At 42.0% G+C, this 14,718-nt stretch overlaps 1 protein-coding gene across 12 annotated transcripts in view; it reads left to right on the top strand.

Annotated features, from left to right (window-relative positions):
* Positions 1-14,718, top strand: part of ptprsa (protein tyrosine phosphatase receptor type Sa) — a 202,433-nt gene that overhangs the window by 162,890 nt on the left and 24,825 nt on the right. For 8 of the 12 annotated variants that reach the window (XM_058638234.1, XM_058638235.1, XM_058638238.1 and 5 more), the window contains 9 exons: positions 455-549; positions 816-1,066; positions 1,258-1,345; positions 1,886-2,098; positions 2,393-2,556; positions 4,291-4,406; positions 8,780-8,827; positions 11,964-12,061; positions 14,524-14,647. In XM_058638234.1, the coding sequence (XP_058494217.1) occupies positions 455-549; positions 816-1,066; positions 1,258-1,345; positions 1,886-2,098; positions 2,393-2,556; positions 4,291-4,406; positions 8,780-8,827; positions 11,964-12,061; positions 14,524-14,647 (1,197 nt within the window). The remainder of the gene's footprint in view (positions 1-454; positions 550-815; positions 1,067-1,257; positions 1,346-1,885; positions 2,099-2,392; positions 2,557-4,290; positions 4,407-8,779; positions 8,828-11,963; positions 12,062-14,523; positions 14,648-14,718) is intronic. The other 4 variants (XM_058638242.1, XM_058638239.1, XM_058638245.1 and 1 more) reach the window with 1 other exon arrangement.

The raw sequence follows: 14,718 nt of genomic DNA, 5'->3' as shown, positions 1-14,718 counted from the left end.
CTGTGTTTTGGGTCTGTCTGTATGCCTGCTTGGCGGCTTGTTGGGAGTGCCAACCCACACTCAGTAGAGGTGTGTGAACAGTTGTGACTACATGGTTCAGTTGTTAATCTCGAAGTGGTCATGGGTTTAAAGACAGAAGTGGGGAGGGTTGGCACTACCGACGATAGCCGGCCAGCTGGCGCACCCTTGTGCTCTATGGGTTTGTCATCCATGAGTCTTACGTGATGTGTGTCTTAACCAATGGTGTTGCCCTTCTCACAGCAAATCACAGCTCACCGTTTTCACTCACTCTCCAACCCAGAGGAATGTTCCAGGGAAACAGCAGTGTTTTTGTTTTGTTTTTTTGGGCTAAAGGTTTTTGGTTTTCCTTTCTTGGTCTCTATCCATGTTTCATTCACTGAACATACCCTTTTGTTGTTGTCGTTTTTGTTTCTTCGATGTGTCCACTCGACAGATGTCCCAAAGAATTTCACTGTCAAGTGGGCCACCAAGTCCACAGTGGCTCTTGCATGGAAGTTTTCCGAAAGCAGATCTCCATACAAATGCACGGTAAGTTAGCGACACCACATCTTTCAGCCGTGCATTGAAAATAACTGCATGACTGCAGTTTTTTTTATATATATTTGCTATATGCATATTTCAGTGTAATCTGAGTGTGATTCTCCAATCACACTCATTGCAACATTCTAACTCCTTTCCTTTATTTTCCGTGTATATTCAGCCAACAACCTCTTGACGTATTGGATTAATTACACATCCATCTATTGCTTTTACCTGTTTTCAATTCAACTACTTTATCATTTATGAAACTCTAGATTGAATACAGCCGCCAGAAGATGGACGTGGATGCCAGGCAAATGAGGGTCGTCATCACTGGACTAAGGCACAACACCACTTATGAGTTTAAGGTGACCTGCCAAGAAAGCATGGATGGTGGGCCAAGACATCGCGTGGTAGCCAGAACCGCGCCACTTATCCTGGTCAAGAAACCCAAGTTGGACATTTTTGCCGAGCCTGACAACATGCTCACCATATCCTTCCCACCGGTCGACAGCCATCATATCAAGTGAGTCTGGCACATGGGTCGGGGTTGGAATATTTAAGCCTTGAGAGATCTCAAGATCTCAATGGGATTGTGGTTATTGCTACAGCTCTTGCAAGTGTTCACTTATCACAAACATTTCCTCTTGGTCGCGTTTGAATTAAAAACTGTCACACAACATCAACAAAAAGTCACTTTTACTGCTGTGTTTTTAGGAATTTCTATGTGGTGGTCGTACCACTGAAGAAGACGTCTGGGACTGTTAAGAACCTGAATAACCCTGATGAAACAGACATGGAAGAGGTAAGATCGTTTCACTAGTTCATGAGTGGCACAGGCTTAATGAAGCACACAGGAAATGGGCTGTGTGGGAAATGTCATTACCCAATTTGTTCTGGACATGTGCAGAGCATGACTTCTTCTTTTAGACAATTGATGGCAGGTTTGTGGGACTTTGAATAAACTAATGTTATATTAACTTCTTAGTAGTTGCTTTTTTTATAAAATAAATACACATTTTGATGTCACATTTCGTGTTATAAGAAAAAAGAGTTTTGTTGGGAGCAAGAACTGGTGTGTGGACACTTTTTTTTTACTATAGTTTGTCAACCCTGTCCAGCACTGAGTTTATTCAATTTGGTTGCATGTTTGTGCCTTTGCACACTTTTGTGGATCAAACCGTCTCAAAAGAAACAGCCTATGAAAGTAATAATTTTTTATTTTTCATTCATCAATAAAATACTTTGTCTTAATTGGGACAAAATATTGTGTGTGTGATCATCTCTGAAGCTTTTTAACTCACCCTGCATAAACAACAACACTTTTTTTTCCCCTTAAATTCAGCTGTTACGGGAGGTGACCCCAAAGCGACGCTCGCGCCGTCAGTTGGCACAGCTTGACCAGAGGAAGCCCTTCATCACAGCCTGCTTTAGGCAGCTGCCGTCCAGCTTCACAGTGGGATCTGATCACGGCCACAGCAGCTGTGAGAACAAGCCTCTTGAACCAGGCCAGGAGTATGTCTTCTTCCTGCTGGCTGAGCTCAATGCCACCATCGGGGTGAGTTACCAGTTCAGCACGGTTTCTTTTTGCTCTTTTTGATGGAGTGGGTTTCCTAATTTAGCTCTGTTCACGTATTTGCGCTCGACTTCACATTTGTTCATCTGAAGCTAATACACTGAATATAATACGATTCTTTTTGGATCACTTCACTCAATATATAATATAATAATAATATTTTTATTATTATTATTAGTTTTCGCTGGTTAGTGACTGCACCCAGGTGTAGATACTGTCTGTGTATTCACTTTTTTAGAGCTAAATTCTGTCTTGTGATTGTTTTTGTGTGTTCAGAAAATGTTTGCCACCAGCCCTTATACCGACACAGTTATGACTCCTGAGCTGGTGGTGGACCCCCTGCCAATAGAGACTGGTGATGGACTAATATGGGTGGTGGGCCCAGTTCTGGCTGTGGTCTTCATCATCTGCATCGTCATCGCCATCCTGCTCTATAAAAAGTGAGTTGGCTTCAGCATGGTCGTTTTTGTGGACCCACGTTTGTGCATTCAACCTCAAATGATGAAAGAATAAGTAAAATAACAAATCAAACAAGACATTTATATAATCCACCGTGCAGCCTATTTAGATTTGAGTTTTTTTTTTTATTGCATTTTAAACTGATTCAATCCAATCTTTCCGCCCTGTGCAAGGCGGTGAACTCTTAAGCTAACACAAGCTAAATAACAGTGAGCTGTGCTTTTAGTGAAGTAGGGTGAAATGCTAGTATTTTTCTCTGTTGTCATGTTTTTTTTTTTTTGTCATTTGAGGTTGAACTTATTGCATGCTGGAGAAAGCATCGTAATATTCAAACACCCAGCAACATTGCTGCATGTAACCATGAAAGACTTTTTGGCTGTGGGAAGTGAGAGGGTTGGAAAAAGGAGAGAGGATGAGATTCGTTGAGATGGAACTCGGTAACCATTGCTAGCAGTCAATGTAGAGATGTCGCATACTGTATATGAAAAGAAGACTAAAGGCTTTTTTACTACTGCTTTTCTTATGCCTTAGTGTTCATTATAACCATTATTCATTTGAAATAAATGCTATTAGTAATTTTGCAATTAGGGGTCACCATAAATAAATAAATAATATCATAAATTCTATTCTAATCACATATTATAATCAATATTTCCCCCTGTTCTGCAATTACTTGTAGTTTAGCCAGGGAGGTCTCACCGAGATACAAGATCTCTTCTTCCAGGGAGTCCTGCTCAAGATAGCAGCACAAATAGTACAAATAAATAAAAATTAAACACAGTGACTGTACGTCCCAACTGAACTCGGGTGTAAAAGGTTCCCCCACGTTCCTGGGAAGATCCCTGTATTATCTAAGAAGCAGGGCAGGGCTGGTGGAGGCAACATAAAGTGTAGCCTGGTACTGTCAGATGATCCCTACCTTGCCTGACCTCTCGTCTTGGTGGTTAGGGAGAGTAACATCTCTCCTTGGATCTCTCTTTTTTTCTCTCTTCTCTTTCTGTCCACTTTATTCTCCCAGCTCCCTCTCCATCTTACCCTGGTGAATAGTGTTTCCCCAGTCTGCCCTTGGCCCTGACTTTCCCTGTCCCCCCCCCCCACCCATATCGTGGCCTTTGTGAACACACATAAGCTCACACACATAACAACACACACACACAGACACACACAGACTAACCGGCACAGGCTCACAGACGCGCTAACACGCACATTTCATCGAATATGCAACGATACATTTGCACACATCCTCTCCAAATGCTGATCGGCTTCATCTCGCCCAGCAGCGACCCCTGTGAATTTATTCTGCTCTCTATTGATTGATCTCTCTTCTTGCCTCCCCCTCTCCTCCTCTCCTCCTCTCCTTGTGTGTTGTGTTTTCACCATCTTTATATATTTATTTGACTCCTATTGCTTTCTCTGGAAACAGCAAACCTGACAGGTAAGGCTCAGTCGTACTTTATTGCATTTTGTAGGGGGAAAGCAAAATAGCCAGCCACAGCAAAACCGATGCCTCTAATTAGTATGGGGGTGAATGGGGAGATCTGTGTACTTGATGCATATTCTCGGTTTGGAGTTGCCAGTCAGTTGGAGCTGAGTTGAGGAAATGTCATTAGGGGAAGTGGGCACTGAGAGTTCACAGAAACATTAATCTGTAGTTTTGTTTTGTCTTGTTGTACATCTTCCTATCTTCTCTACTCTGCGTCTGTGTTGCTCTGCAGCCGCAAAAGGAAAGAGTCCGAGCCACGCACAAAGTGTATGCTGAACAACGCAGACATCACGCCCCACCACCCTACAGACCCCGTGGAGATGAGGCGCATCAATTTCCAAACTCCAGGTACGGAAACGACACACAACACATACACAGGGAGCACAAGATCGTCTTATTATTTATACATTTTATGATACATTTCACCTTCAACAAATTATTATATTAATAAAAAGTATGCTGTTACATATACTGCTTTTATTTCAGAAAACAAATCCTTTTTTAAAGTTCTCCAGGATTTTTACCTGCTTCCACTTTTGTCTTACTTTTGTTCTGGTGTTCATCCAAACTAAAGCCTGGTGTTAACAACAGAGCACATTTGATCCTACACTCATTCTCTAAGGCTTCTCCATCTAAACCATGTCTGGCATCTTCCTCCTTTTTCAAATCTATTATCACTCGGCTGCCTTTCTGTTATCCAGTCTCCTGTGATTTAAGTTATTATGACATCTACAGTTGGTGATCTTGGGTGTGCTTTAATTTGAATAATGAATCCAAGTTATTGTCTTTGTTTTAATTAAGTGCCTGGTTTAAAACCTTTTTTTTTTTAAAAGAATGTTTTCGCTTAACCTTGGAACGTTTTTTATTTGTACTATATATGGTTATTTGACAGCCTAGTTTAAATGGCATTGTTCTCTTCCGCCGATTCATACTTAACAAATGACGACTGCGCTGAGGTCTGCTATGATAAACTTATGACGCAGATGTCATCTTGTGCCCATGTCCGTGATGCTACATACTGATCCTGTGCAGATGCATGCTCAGGATTTTGCTTCATTTAACCCTTTCCAGTCCGTGGTGCAGTCTCGTTTTGTTCATAGAAAATAGCAACGTTACGGACGGTAATCACAGGCGTTTGCTGTGTAATAGAGTTGGAAACTGTGTTCCCTGTCTCGGTCCTTTTCTCATTGAGTGGCCACACATTATATTTTCTCTCGTGGTGTTTTTCATTTTCGTTGTCAGCCAAAATTCAACAAACGCGGGAGCTCCGCTTGTTATTTTCCCCCCAATGTTTCTGCACATATCTCTACTTCTCGGTTTAAAAATAATTTTGAAATAATTGTGCACTACTGTCACCTGCAGAAATGGAATGTGAGAGTAAACGTGTGTGGAACTGTGGCCATGTGAGTGCAAGAAGTAATGTGTCACATTCAAGTTCATTCTCCCAAGGAGGAATAAACACCTCCACCCTCGCTTCAGTATGCTCTTCTCTTTTTTTTTTTCTTCCCTTTTGTTTCCCACCTTTCTGTTTTCATACCTGGTTGTCTCTCAGGCATCCATCTGTCATCCAAGACCTGTTTTGGCTCTGTCAAAAGGGCTCACATTTCAAAATGGAGCATTTATCTTCAGCTTCTTTGGGAGCACGGGTATGCTTGCCTTGAGTCTGTATCTCGCAAAGAACTGTCTTCTCTACATCAGAGAGAGAGAGACAGAGAGAGAGAGAGGATGAAAGTGGATACAGAAATGCGGAAGTTCAATTTACTGTCCTCTTCTTTATCTTCCATGGCATTCAGAGCCCCATCAGTGGCTCTGTAATGACAAGGTTATAATGGCCATTCTCGCAATTCATCTCTCTGACGTCCAGAGCTTTCCACTATGCTTCCAACTGTCCCCCCCCTTTAATAATAAAAGCTCATGTTACAATCTCTTGCCCTCTTTTACATTTACCAATACAAATTGGCATCTTTTATTTATTTATTTATATGTATATATATATATATGTATATGACAAGGATTCCTGTTGACAGCAATGCTGTTGTTCACTGAGCTAAGCGATTCTCTTATCTCCACGCCGGGGGAATTTAATTTGAATGGACATTTTAGCCCAATTAAGTGGACCGGTGAGCATTTGAGAAAATCCCCATTAGCTAATAGCAGCCATTGTTCATATGAGCATACTCCCAGGCATATGCAATCTAACAGAGCATATTGGCAACGTATGCTCAGTGACCCCTATTGCCGGGCAACAGAAAATGCGTTTTTGACTGGCTAATATGGCTAATAATTTCAGATTGCCGTGTTCCAGGGAGGTCCGGGGTGATTTTTTGGGTCGCTAATAAATTTGAATATGAAAAAGAAAAAAAAAATGAATATAATGGACACGTGTGTGCATGTGTCAGCGAGTCAGAGTGGTTCGTTTTGTCATTTTCTTCATTGGTGCCTGGGGTTAAACTGGCAAATGGGGCCAAAGTAATGAAGCTGCATGACTCAGTGGATATCTACTGTCTATCACCCCTCGTCGCCGCCAAAAGGGCTCTTTTTCTCTCAGTTTTTTTATTCACTCTGTTCCCTTTATCTTTATCACACTTACTAATTTTCTTAGTAAGTGTGTTTTCTTACTAATTCTCTTATATCACAGTTAAAAAGTTGGGGAACTATCACTGGTCATCATGAAAGAGATAAACAGCGCTACAGTTGACTCTCTCTTCACAGTATCATCATTAGTTTGATATTTCCTGCTGTGCCAAGCAATATGAATTTATATCATTAGCAAAAAACACGGGTGAGCGGAGTTTCACCGGGTTCTCCGTTTCAAACATGTTATTTATAAATGATGTCTCCGTCTTTGCCTCACCAGCGCAGTGTTACATATGGCACTTACACCTCCGTAATTCTGTGAGAATTGTCCCTCACACGTTGTGTCCGCACACTTGCACAAACCCACGGACACCAGCCACTCGCGTCGGCGGCCTCCTTGTTTTTCCAGGTGACAACAGCGACTGTAACAACTGTGCCTTCCTCCTCGGGAACAGGGTCTATCAAAACACGCAGCACACCCGCGCCCGTAGACGCGCAATCCGACATGCTCGCACGTCCCACCTGCTGAGATGAATGACATTTGGAAACAGTGGATCAGAGCACCCCCCGCTAGGTTTAATTAGTCATTGTCATGAATCAATTAGGGAGAGGGGCGGGGGAAGGGGGCGGGGGTGCGCGATGTCTTCATCTCTCATCACTTATTTGGTGCCTCTGGCCTGATGTCCTCTCATAGAGACATCTGTAAAACAACAGCAAAAGCCGTGAAATGTCCTCATGATGACATACAGTAGATCCTCAATCAGCAGGCTTGTCTTGCTTTTTCTTTATATTATAAAGGAAGCACAATTTATGTCCCTTCGCTTGAGGGGGCCTTCGCAAGCGTCCCATCAAAGTGCTTTTCTTTGCACCATGTCCAGTTAAAAGCTGCCACAGACGGCTCATTTCTGCATGAACTGTTAAGGAGACCTGAATCTACCTGGACATGACATCGCCTGGCCGCAGCCTCAGAGGACTTTCTCTTCTGTCGCTGATAAGACGCTGAGCCATCGCCGCGGCACTCAGACCTCTGACTCCCATCAACTCCGTCTCCGCAGCTGTCAGCCAGGAATGTGGATGCGTTTTTTTTCCACACCTCTCACTCCCAATGCCTCAGCCGCATGTCACAAAGAATTCATTCATTCGTTCCTTGTCGGTTTTCACTGGGAAACATAAGCTGGTTTTTCATTTCTCTTTCTCTTCAAACGGAGCCTTCAAAGTGGGTGTTCATGCAAGCTTAAAGAAAGCAAATCCATTTTTTTTTTTTTTTTTACCCTGATCTCTATAGCCACAGTTTTACCAAGCCGTTTGGTACAGCAACTTGTTTCAGTTTGGTCTCTTCTTTTCTTTTTCTTTTTTTTGATTGTCAACAGTTGTGAAGGGTGCAAACATAATTGATCCATACCATTCCACTTTTTTGGCACCATCGTGTTGGGGTTAACACCGACAGGGTGGAGCGAGACACAATTCCCTCTCCTCTACAACAACAGAAATGGAACGGGGGAAAAATGCAAAGTTTTAAAACTATAGCATGCATGACAACAGAGAGTGGCTTAAATGCTGGTTATTTTTCTTTTCTTCTTGTTTTAAAAAACAACAATTAACGTCAGTGCACAGCTGTGTTTACTGGCTTGTGCCCCTCTTCTTGAGTTTCTTGAATTTATTCTGCATTTTGTGAGTTGGCTACACTGTGTATTACGCTCTGGTTTTATCCTCGTGGAACTGTAACTTTCGGCTGTTGATGGTTTTGGTAGAAAGAAGTGACACACATCAGTCTGATCCATGGGAGACTGTGATTGTATGATGAATATATACATTTATTTGTTTGCTTGTTTTGGGCAGGACACTCAAACAGAACAGTTTTTAATTGCTACTATTATGTTTGGATTTGAATGTTTAAAATAGTGCAGATTATCAGACGACTTCTTTTCTGTTGTAAAGGCTACACAGACATGTATAGGATTGTTTGTCCTTGGTGGAGGTATGTGTTGTTCCTGTTTTGTTTTGTGTTTTTTTTGGTCCTTTATGATTTGCAAGTTTTTTTTATTTACTTATTTATTCATCTATTTTTCCTTCACACAGGACCTTCTCTGTCGCATCAAAGCCTCTTGAATCCATTTCCTTTTTTTGTTTGCTGTTCTTTACAGATTCTGGTCTAAGCAGTCCTCAGAGTGAAGCAGATTTTGACTATGAAAGTTAGTCTCTATGCTTTTAGCATTTGCGTACCAGCTCTCTTTATTTTTTTGTTCTTCTTCCCAGCACCGCTTGCCTCCATTTACAATTACATAATTTGCATTTGTTTGTTTTTTCACATGATGCAGCAAAATTTCGCTCTAATTAATTTGATGTTGGTTTCCTTTTTTCTTTTAATTGGATGTCAGTCACGATATTCACTTGGGCTGTTGGCTATGCATTAATCCACCACGCATAAATAACCTGTTTGATCACTTCTGCTGATGTAGGGATGGTTGAGAGGTGTTTCCTTTTTTTTACAGCGGAACAATGTCGGTTAGCCCCATTTCTCTCCGTTCCCATCCTCACCTCCTTGTTGTTGTTCTCCCCTCCCCTGTCTTCTCCTCCGTTCCCACCACTGCTCCATTTCCATTCTGATCTGAAGTGGTTCTTCTCCATGCTCAGCAGTAACAAGCAGAATTAATTAAATCTGTGGCAAACAACGGCTCAACATTAAATCACCCCCCCCCCCCCCCCCCCCCCAACGCTGCTCCCTTCAAAACGATCAGAAGAGAGAAAAAGCAAACTTTCTGGATTTCACCTACCCCATTTCCCCCCTTTACTTTCTTTGCCTGCCCGGAGACGAACATCTTCCCTTTTATATGGAAATACACGGCGCAATAAATCAGCGTTTGAAGAGAGACTGGTTTGACTTATCTGAAAGAATCGTTATGTTTCTCACACGCATCAGCCAGGAATTGGGCAATTGGAAATGTGTAATTAGAGGCGAGTTTGTTTTTCTGTGTTCATTGATCACAATGTTGATTGCGGTGGAAAAAAAGAAAGGAAGAATTTTTATGTGAGGGGCATTAGGTCGAAATGTGAGCTTAGCAACGGGGGGGGGGGGGGGGGGGGGGGGGGCGAACAACAATTTGTCCTTCAGTGCTTTTACTAGATTCATCAAATCAGTGTTTTCTACAAGTCGGCCTTAAATCTGACATTTGTATAAATAACACAACAGCTATAGCTTACATGGCACATGCTTACAGAGGCTAAAGTGAGATAGCATTCAATGGTTTACTATTTTAAGTATTCAAATTCTTTTCATCCAAGTTTTCCTAAATCATTCTGCAAAATATTGGTTTGAATGACCTTCAGCCCATCATGCATCATGATTTATTTGGATGTATATGTAAACACCTGATATGTCTCTCTAACCGTAGCAGGGTTTTTTTAAATATGCACTCTGGAGCGTGGTCAGTTAACATAAACTGCAGGGAACTGATAGAGTTTGAGTACATTTGTATTTCACACACACACACTCCTAAACATACACACATGCTTGCACTCACAAGCGTTCTTTGATGTCCCGCTCTTACTCTCTTAAGTTAGAGTCCTTCATTTGCATACACATTTACTTATTTCGCTTGCAGCTTCAGATACCTTTTCCCTTCCAATTTGAAGGCGAGTAAACTGGCAACCAAATTGACTTTTCAATATTTCGTCCGTTTTTCATGATGAATTTCCCCCCGTACTGGAAGTGATTAATAACCTGCAACTTGCCACTGCAATACGCATGCTTTATTAATTCAACGTGAAATAAACCTTTTTGTTGAAATACTAACTGTTCCCTTGCAAGATTTTGGTCTATCGTGATATTGAATTTACAAAAAAAAATCAACTTAGGCTTAAAAAAAAAAACATGAAAGTATTAATTCAGTAAACAGTGTGCACAGGAGGGCTGATAATTTTGTAGCTAAAACGAAATAAAAAATAGAGTCACACGATTTTCTCCCAACTGAAAAGCTACTTCTTTCTGGGAATGCTTTTCACATAAAATGGCAAAAGGATTTGGGAGGAGAACATGCAACTGAGAATGCTTTTTTGTGATTATTTTTTTGGTAAGAAGTGTTTGTTTCAAGAGTCGACGTGTACTGGTTTTGACAGAATAAAGAGAAAGCGTAGAAATGGCAGATTGCGTGCTTTGCACCGGCTGGCTGGAATGGAGCAGCTTACTGTGTCACTCGGCATCACTCACACTCCTAAACCTCCTTATCCCCCTCCCACCTCCCTTCACATGATCCCCCAGGTCAGGGCTCTGTTTAAGTCGGAGTGTTTATTGTTTTTCTTTTTTTCTTTTTTGAGGCAACAGTCAAAGTTGGTAACTTTGCTTAGTTATAACACAGCCCAACACGAGCATTTAAGATGAAAGGTATGGTGGAAGCACACCTGGGTTGGAGCAGATTAAAGGAATACTTCACTGATTTGCACTTCGCTTTAGCTTCGTATTACTGGCGGTATTCTTGAAGAATTGTGCTTCTCAACCTCAGTTTTCCCTGAGTCGAGAAATATTTTCGTTCTTTTTTCTTTGTTACGTGCCCAACAATGACACTTGGTCCTGTTAGCCTAACCGTTAGCAAAGATGGCGGACACTGTTTACATTCACGTAACAAAAAAAATAATCAAGATATTTCTCGACTCAGAGGAAACTGCGGTTGGGAAGCTAATTTTTCATGTAAATCGGTGAAGTATTCCTTTAAGTCAAATTTGAGAAGATCTGCTTCATGTTGCATTATCCCTAGATACTTATTTCCATTGGAAAAGTTTATAACAGCTGTGTTATGAAAACATTGCTTTTGATGACATAACCATTCCATTGATTCAGATAGTATAAAAAAAGGGCCATGTTTCTTGTCTATTATGTCACCGATAAAAACCTTACATTTGTCATCTTTTGTCATATTTAACTCACTCAAAAATAATTCTCTCCTCTGAATGTTTGAGCCATTAATTGCTCTTTCCTCTCTCGTGGTCCGAGTGGTCCACCGTCTGTATCTGTCAGCATCCTGACAACTGTGGGACGTAATACAGTTTGGTCTGTAGGTGTAAACTTGACAAAACTTAGCCCTGTGTGAGCTCTGACCTGGTCCAGTGAAGTGCCCAAAACTTCACCAGTCAATACATTTTGCTCTTTGTGATTTTCACCATTTTCTGCACAAAGCTTCCTCACCACTAAAACCCTCCTCCCATTGTTGTGTAAGCAAGATTTCCCTCACACACAAAATGTTTTGTGCCATTTAAGTTTCAATTTTGAGCTCTGTTTTTCTTTTTTCTCTTTTTCCTCTCTTATGAACATTTCTCTCCGTCTTTTGCAAACAGGCATGATGAATCACCCGCCCATTCCTATCTCAGAGCTGGCTGAACACACAGAGCTTCTAAAAGCAAATGACAACCTCAAGCTCTCGCAGGAATATGAGGTGAGTTGGCCAAAGGTTCAAAGCTCAAAGTTTCTTCAGCATATCGATTTATGTCTGATTGTGTTTTCATTGTAAGGGGACGTGAGAGTCCCTTCTTTCCTCCAGGAAAATTGCTGTTTGTCTGTCTTGCTCTTTGACAATGCCGTTAGCTGCTGGTGCTTTTGCAATTATGACAAATCAACAATGGGAGGCTATACAATTAACAGTGAATCACAGTGAGTGTGTTAAAACTCCCAAATGCAACTTCCTCAGATTAGGGAACATACAGTAGATGGTAGATCATTTTTTCTACCCAGAACATAAGCACAGCTAAATTGAAATTACAGATCGGAAGGCTTTTTTTTTTAAAAAAATATTTACTTCCCAAAATACAATAAATGGCTCAGCAGGGGATAAATAAGTATTACAATGCAGAACTTTGTTCAACAATTGAGATATAGTCTGTTGTTTTGAAGCACAACTCCACTAATGTCTTTTTGGGGAATAGCTCACTGGCAGTCAGGCTTCAACGTATTACATCAGCGCGTGTGTGTGTGTGTGTGCGTGCGCTCGTGTGTGTGCGTGTGTAGAAGGAGTAACTGAGCTGTCTGAGCTCTGAGACTGCAGTGGTTATAAATGACACCGGAGTTGATTAGAAATCAGGAGCGCTGAATCAGCTCTCGTTTGCATACAAGCAATATCCCTTCCTCGCCATCCCTAAATCACTGTGCCTGTCGCCTCACTGCGCGTCAGGCTAAGGTAGGGAAGCGAGTACACCAGCAAAGATTGCCGTCATCATGCCTGCTGGTGGATGTTGGTGGATAATGACTTCTCATAGCGATCCAGTATTTCTTGGGTATCTATTATTCATAAATCCACATCCGGGCTGTGTACCAAATGGACAAGCTTGTTCAATTTAGTGCGGGGGGGAAAGAGAGGCAAGAGCCATGACACCAGAGTTGATGCTTTGCTACAACTACAACTTCTAATTACTTGGCTTTGAGAGAGCATTAAACTGCCCGCTCATCTTTTCTCCCACTTTTTTTTCTGTCCGTGTCCCCCTCGCCACCTTCACAAAACCACGCCACGGGGAAAAATAAATGACCAAATTAAATGGGAGAAGTGTAATTTTAATTTTTGTTATTTTCTTGATGAATGGCTGCTCATCCGGAGACCCCACCTTGCCAAGCACAGCTCTACGGGGCTTTGACTGATTAGTTTTTAGCCAGGCGGGATGTGAGACAGAGGAGGAAAAATGGAAGGAAAAAAGGGGGCAAGGAGGAGAGAGATGATGGTGGGGAGCCTTGGTTAATGATGAGGATTCAGTGAGAGGAGAGAGCACAGAGCATCACAGCTGGAGAGAGAAAATGAAGAGGAGATAATCTGACATACAAACGGCTATAGAAGAGCAGTTGGAGTTGTACCTGACGATGGTGAAGCCGGGGAGCCTTTCTGTTGTCAGGCAGTTAGCAGCCATGTCCAGAAAACCCAGTCCTCATGACAGGAGCTGTCATTCATCTTCAAACATGTCATTGTGGATCACAGCGGGAGGAGAAGTTGGTGCAGAAAGAGTTTAAATTATTATTATTCAGGCAGGTTTTTGATTTTTGAAATAAGGGTTATTTCTGGGAAATGACCCCAATCTTTATATGCACACACATTCTTAGCCTTAAGGTAATCTAGAAAGAATGGTAAGATAGTCGGTGGATGATGGAGAGGAACTGTAAACATCAGAGGGAAGATGGGAGATGGAGAGTGCTATTGAGAGGAAAAAGAAATGTGGATGAAAAAAAACGTGCAAGACTTTGAAGATGGAAAGATGCAGATAAGAAAAATGGGGACAAAGGGAGGAATAGTAAAGAGGGGGTGGAAATAAAGAAAGAACACCGATGTGAAGCCCTGATGGCTGCAACAATTACACGCAATGTTGTTAGATCATATTTCCAGTCGGGACTTCTGTCTCTGTTTAAAGCCCCACACCCTACACGTATTCTTCAAGCCTCTGTCCCCCCACACCAGCAGTGTGCCTGACATTTCTGAGCAAACAACAAATCGTAATGGAATATTTAATTATCTCGATAAGGGAACAGAATACTTATCTGGAAGTCTTGTATTATAAAGAGGCCGCTGAATTTGTCTTGTGTCAGGCCTCGCTCCACTCCCCACCCTCAAGGGAAAGAGCTGCCGCCTCCTTCATCATTATTGTTATTTGTCATTATGGACCCACTACAATAATGATCTTGATCAAGGACTATGTGCAGCTGAGAATCAGCAACCAGATTTTCATGATGTTTTTTCATGGTGTTTTTCCTTCCGGGGAAAATCACCCACTCAATCTCCCTTGCCACCCCCACTCCCCCCCCCACCCCTTTCTTTTTCCTATGATAACATTCAGTTTGTATTGTTATTGCCCAGCTCCTCTCACAGCTCTTCTGATTTTCGTCTTTATGTGTGCATGTTCCGTCTGTCTCTGCCCCCATCAGTCCATCGATCCTGGCCAGCAGTTCACCTGGGAGCACTCCAACCTGGAGGTGAACAAGCCCAAAAATCGTTACGCCAACGTCATCGCCTACGACCACTCCCGTGTCATCTTGGCTCCCATCGATGGTAAGGCTCCCCCAAACCTCACAGTCTGCCCCTCCGCGACCCCTGAGTGCAACTCCGCTTTTCATGGGTCA

The sequence above is a fragment of the Solea solea genome, chromosome 9 (assembly GCF_958295425.1).
Source record: "Solea solea chromosome 9, fSolSol10.1, whole genome shotgun sequence".
Lineage (NCBI taxonomy): Eukaryota > Metazoa > Chordata > Actinopteri > Pleuronectiformes > Soleidae > Solea > Solea solea.
Note: the sequence above shows the minus strand (reverse complement) of the source record. Positions and strands in the feature narration are given on the sequence as shown.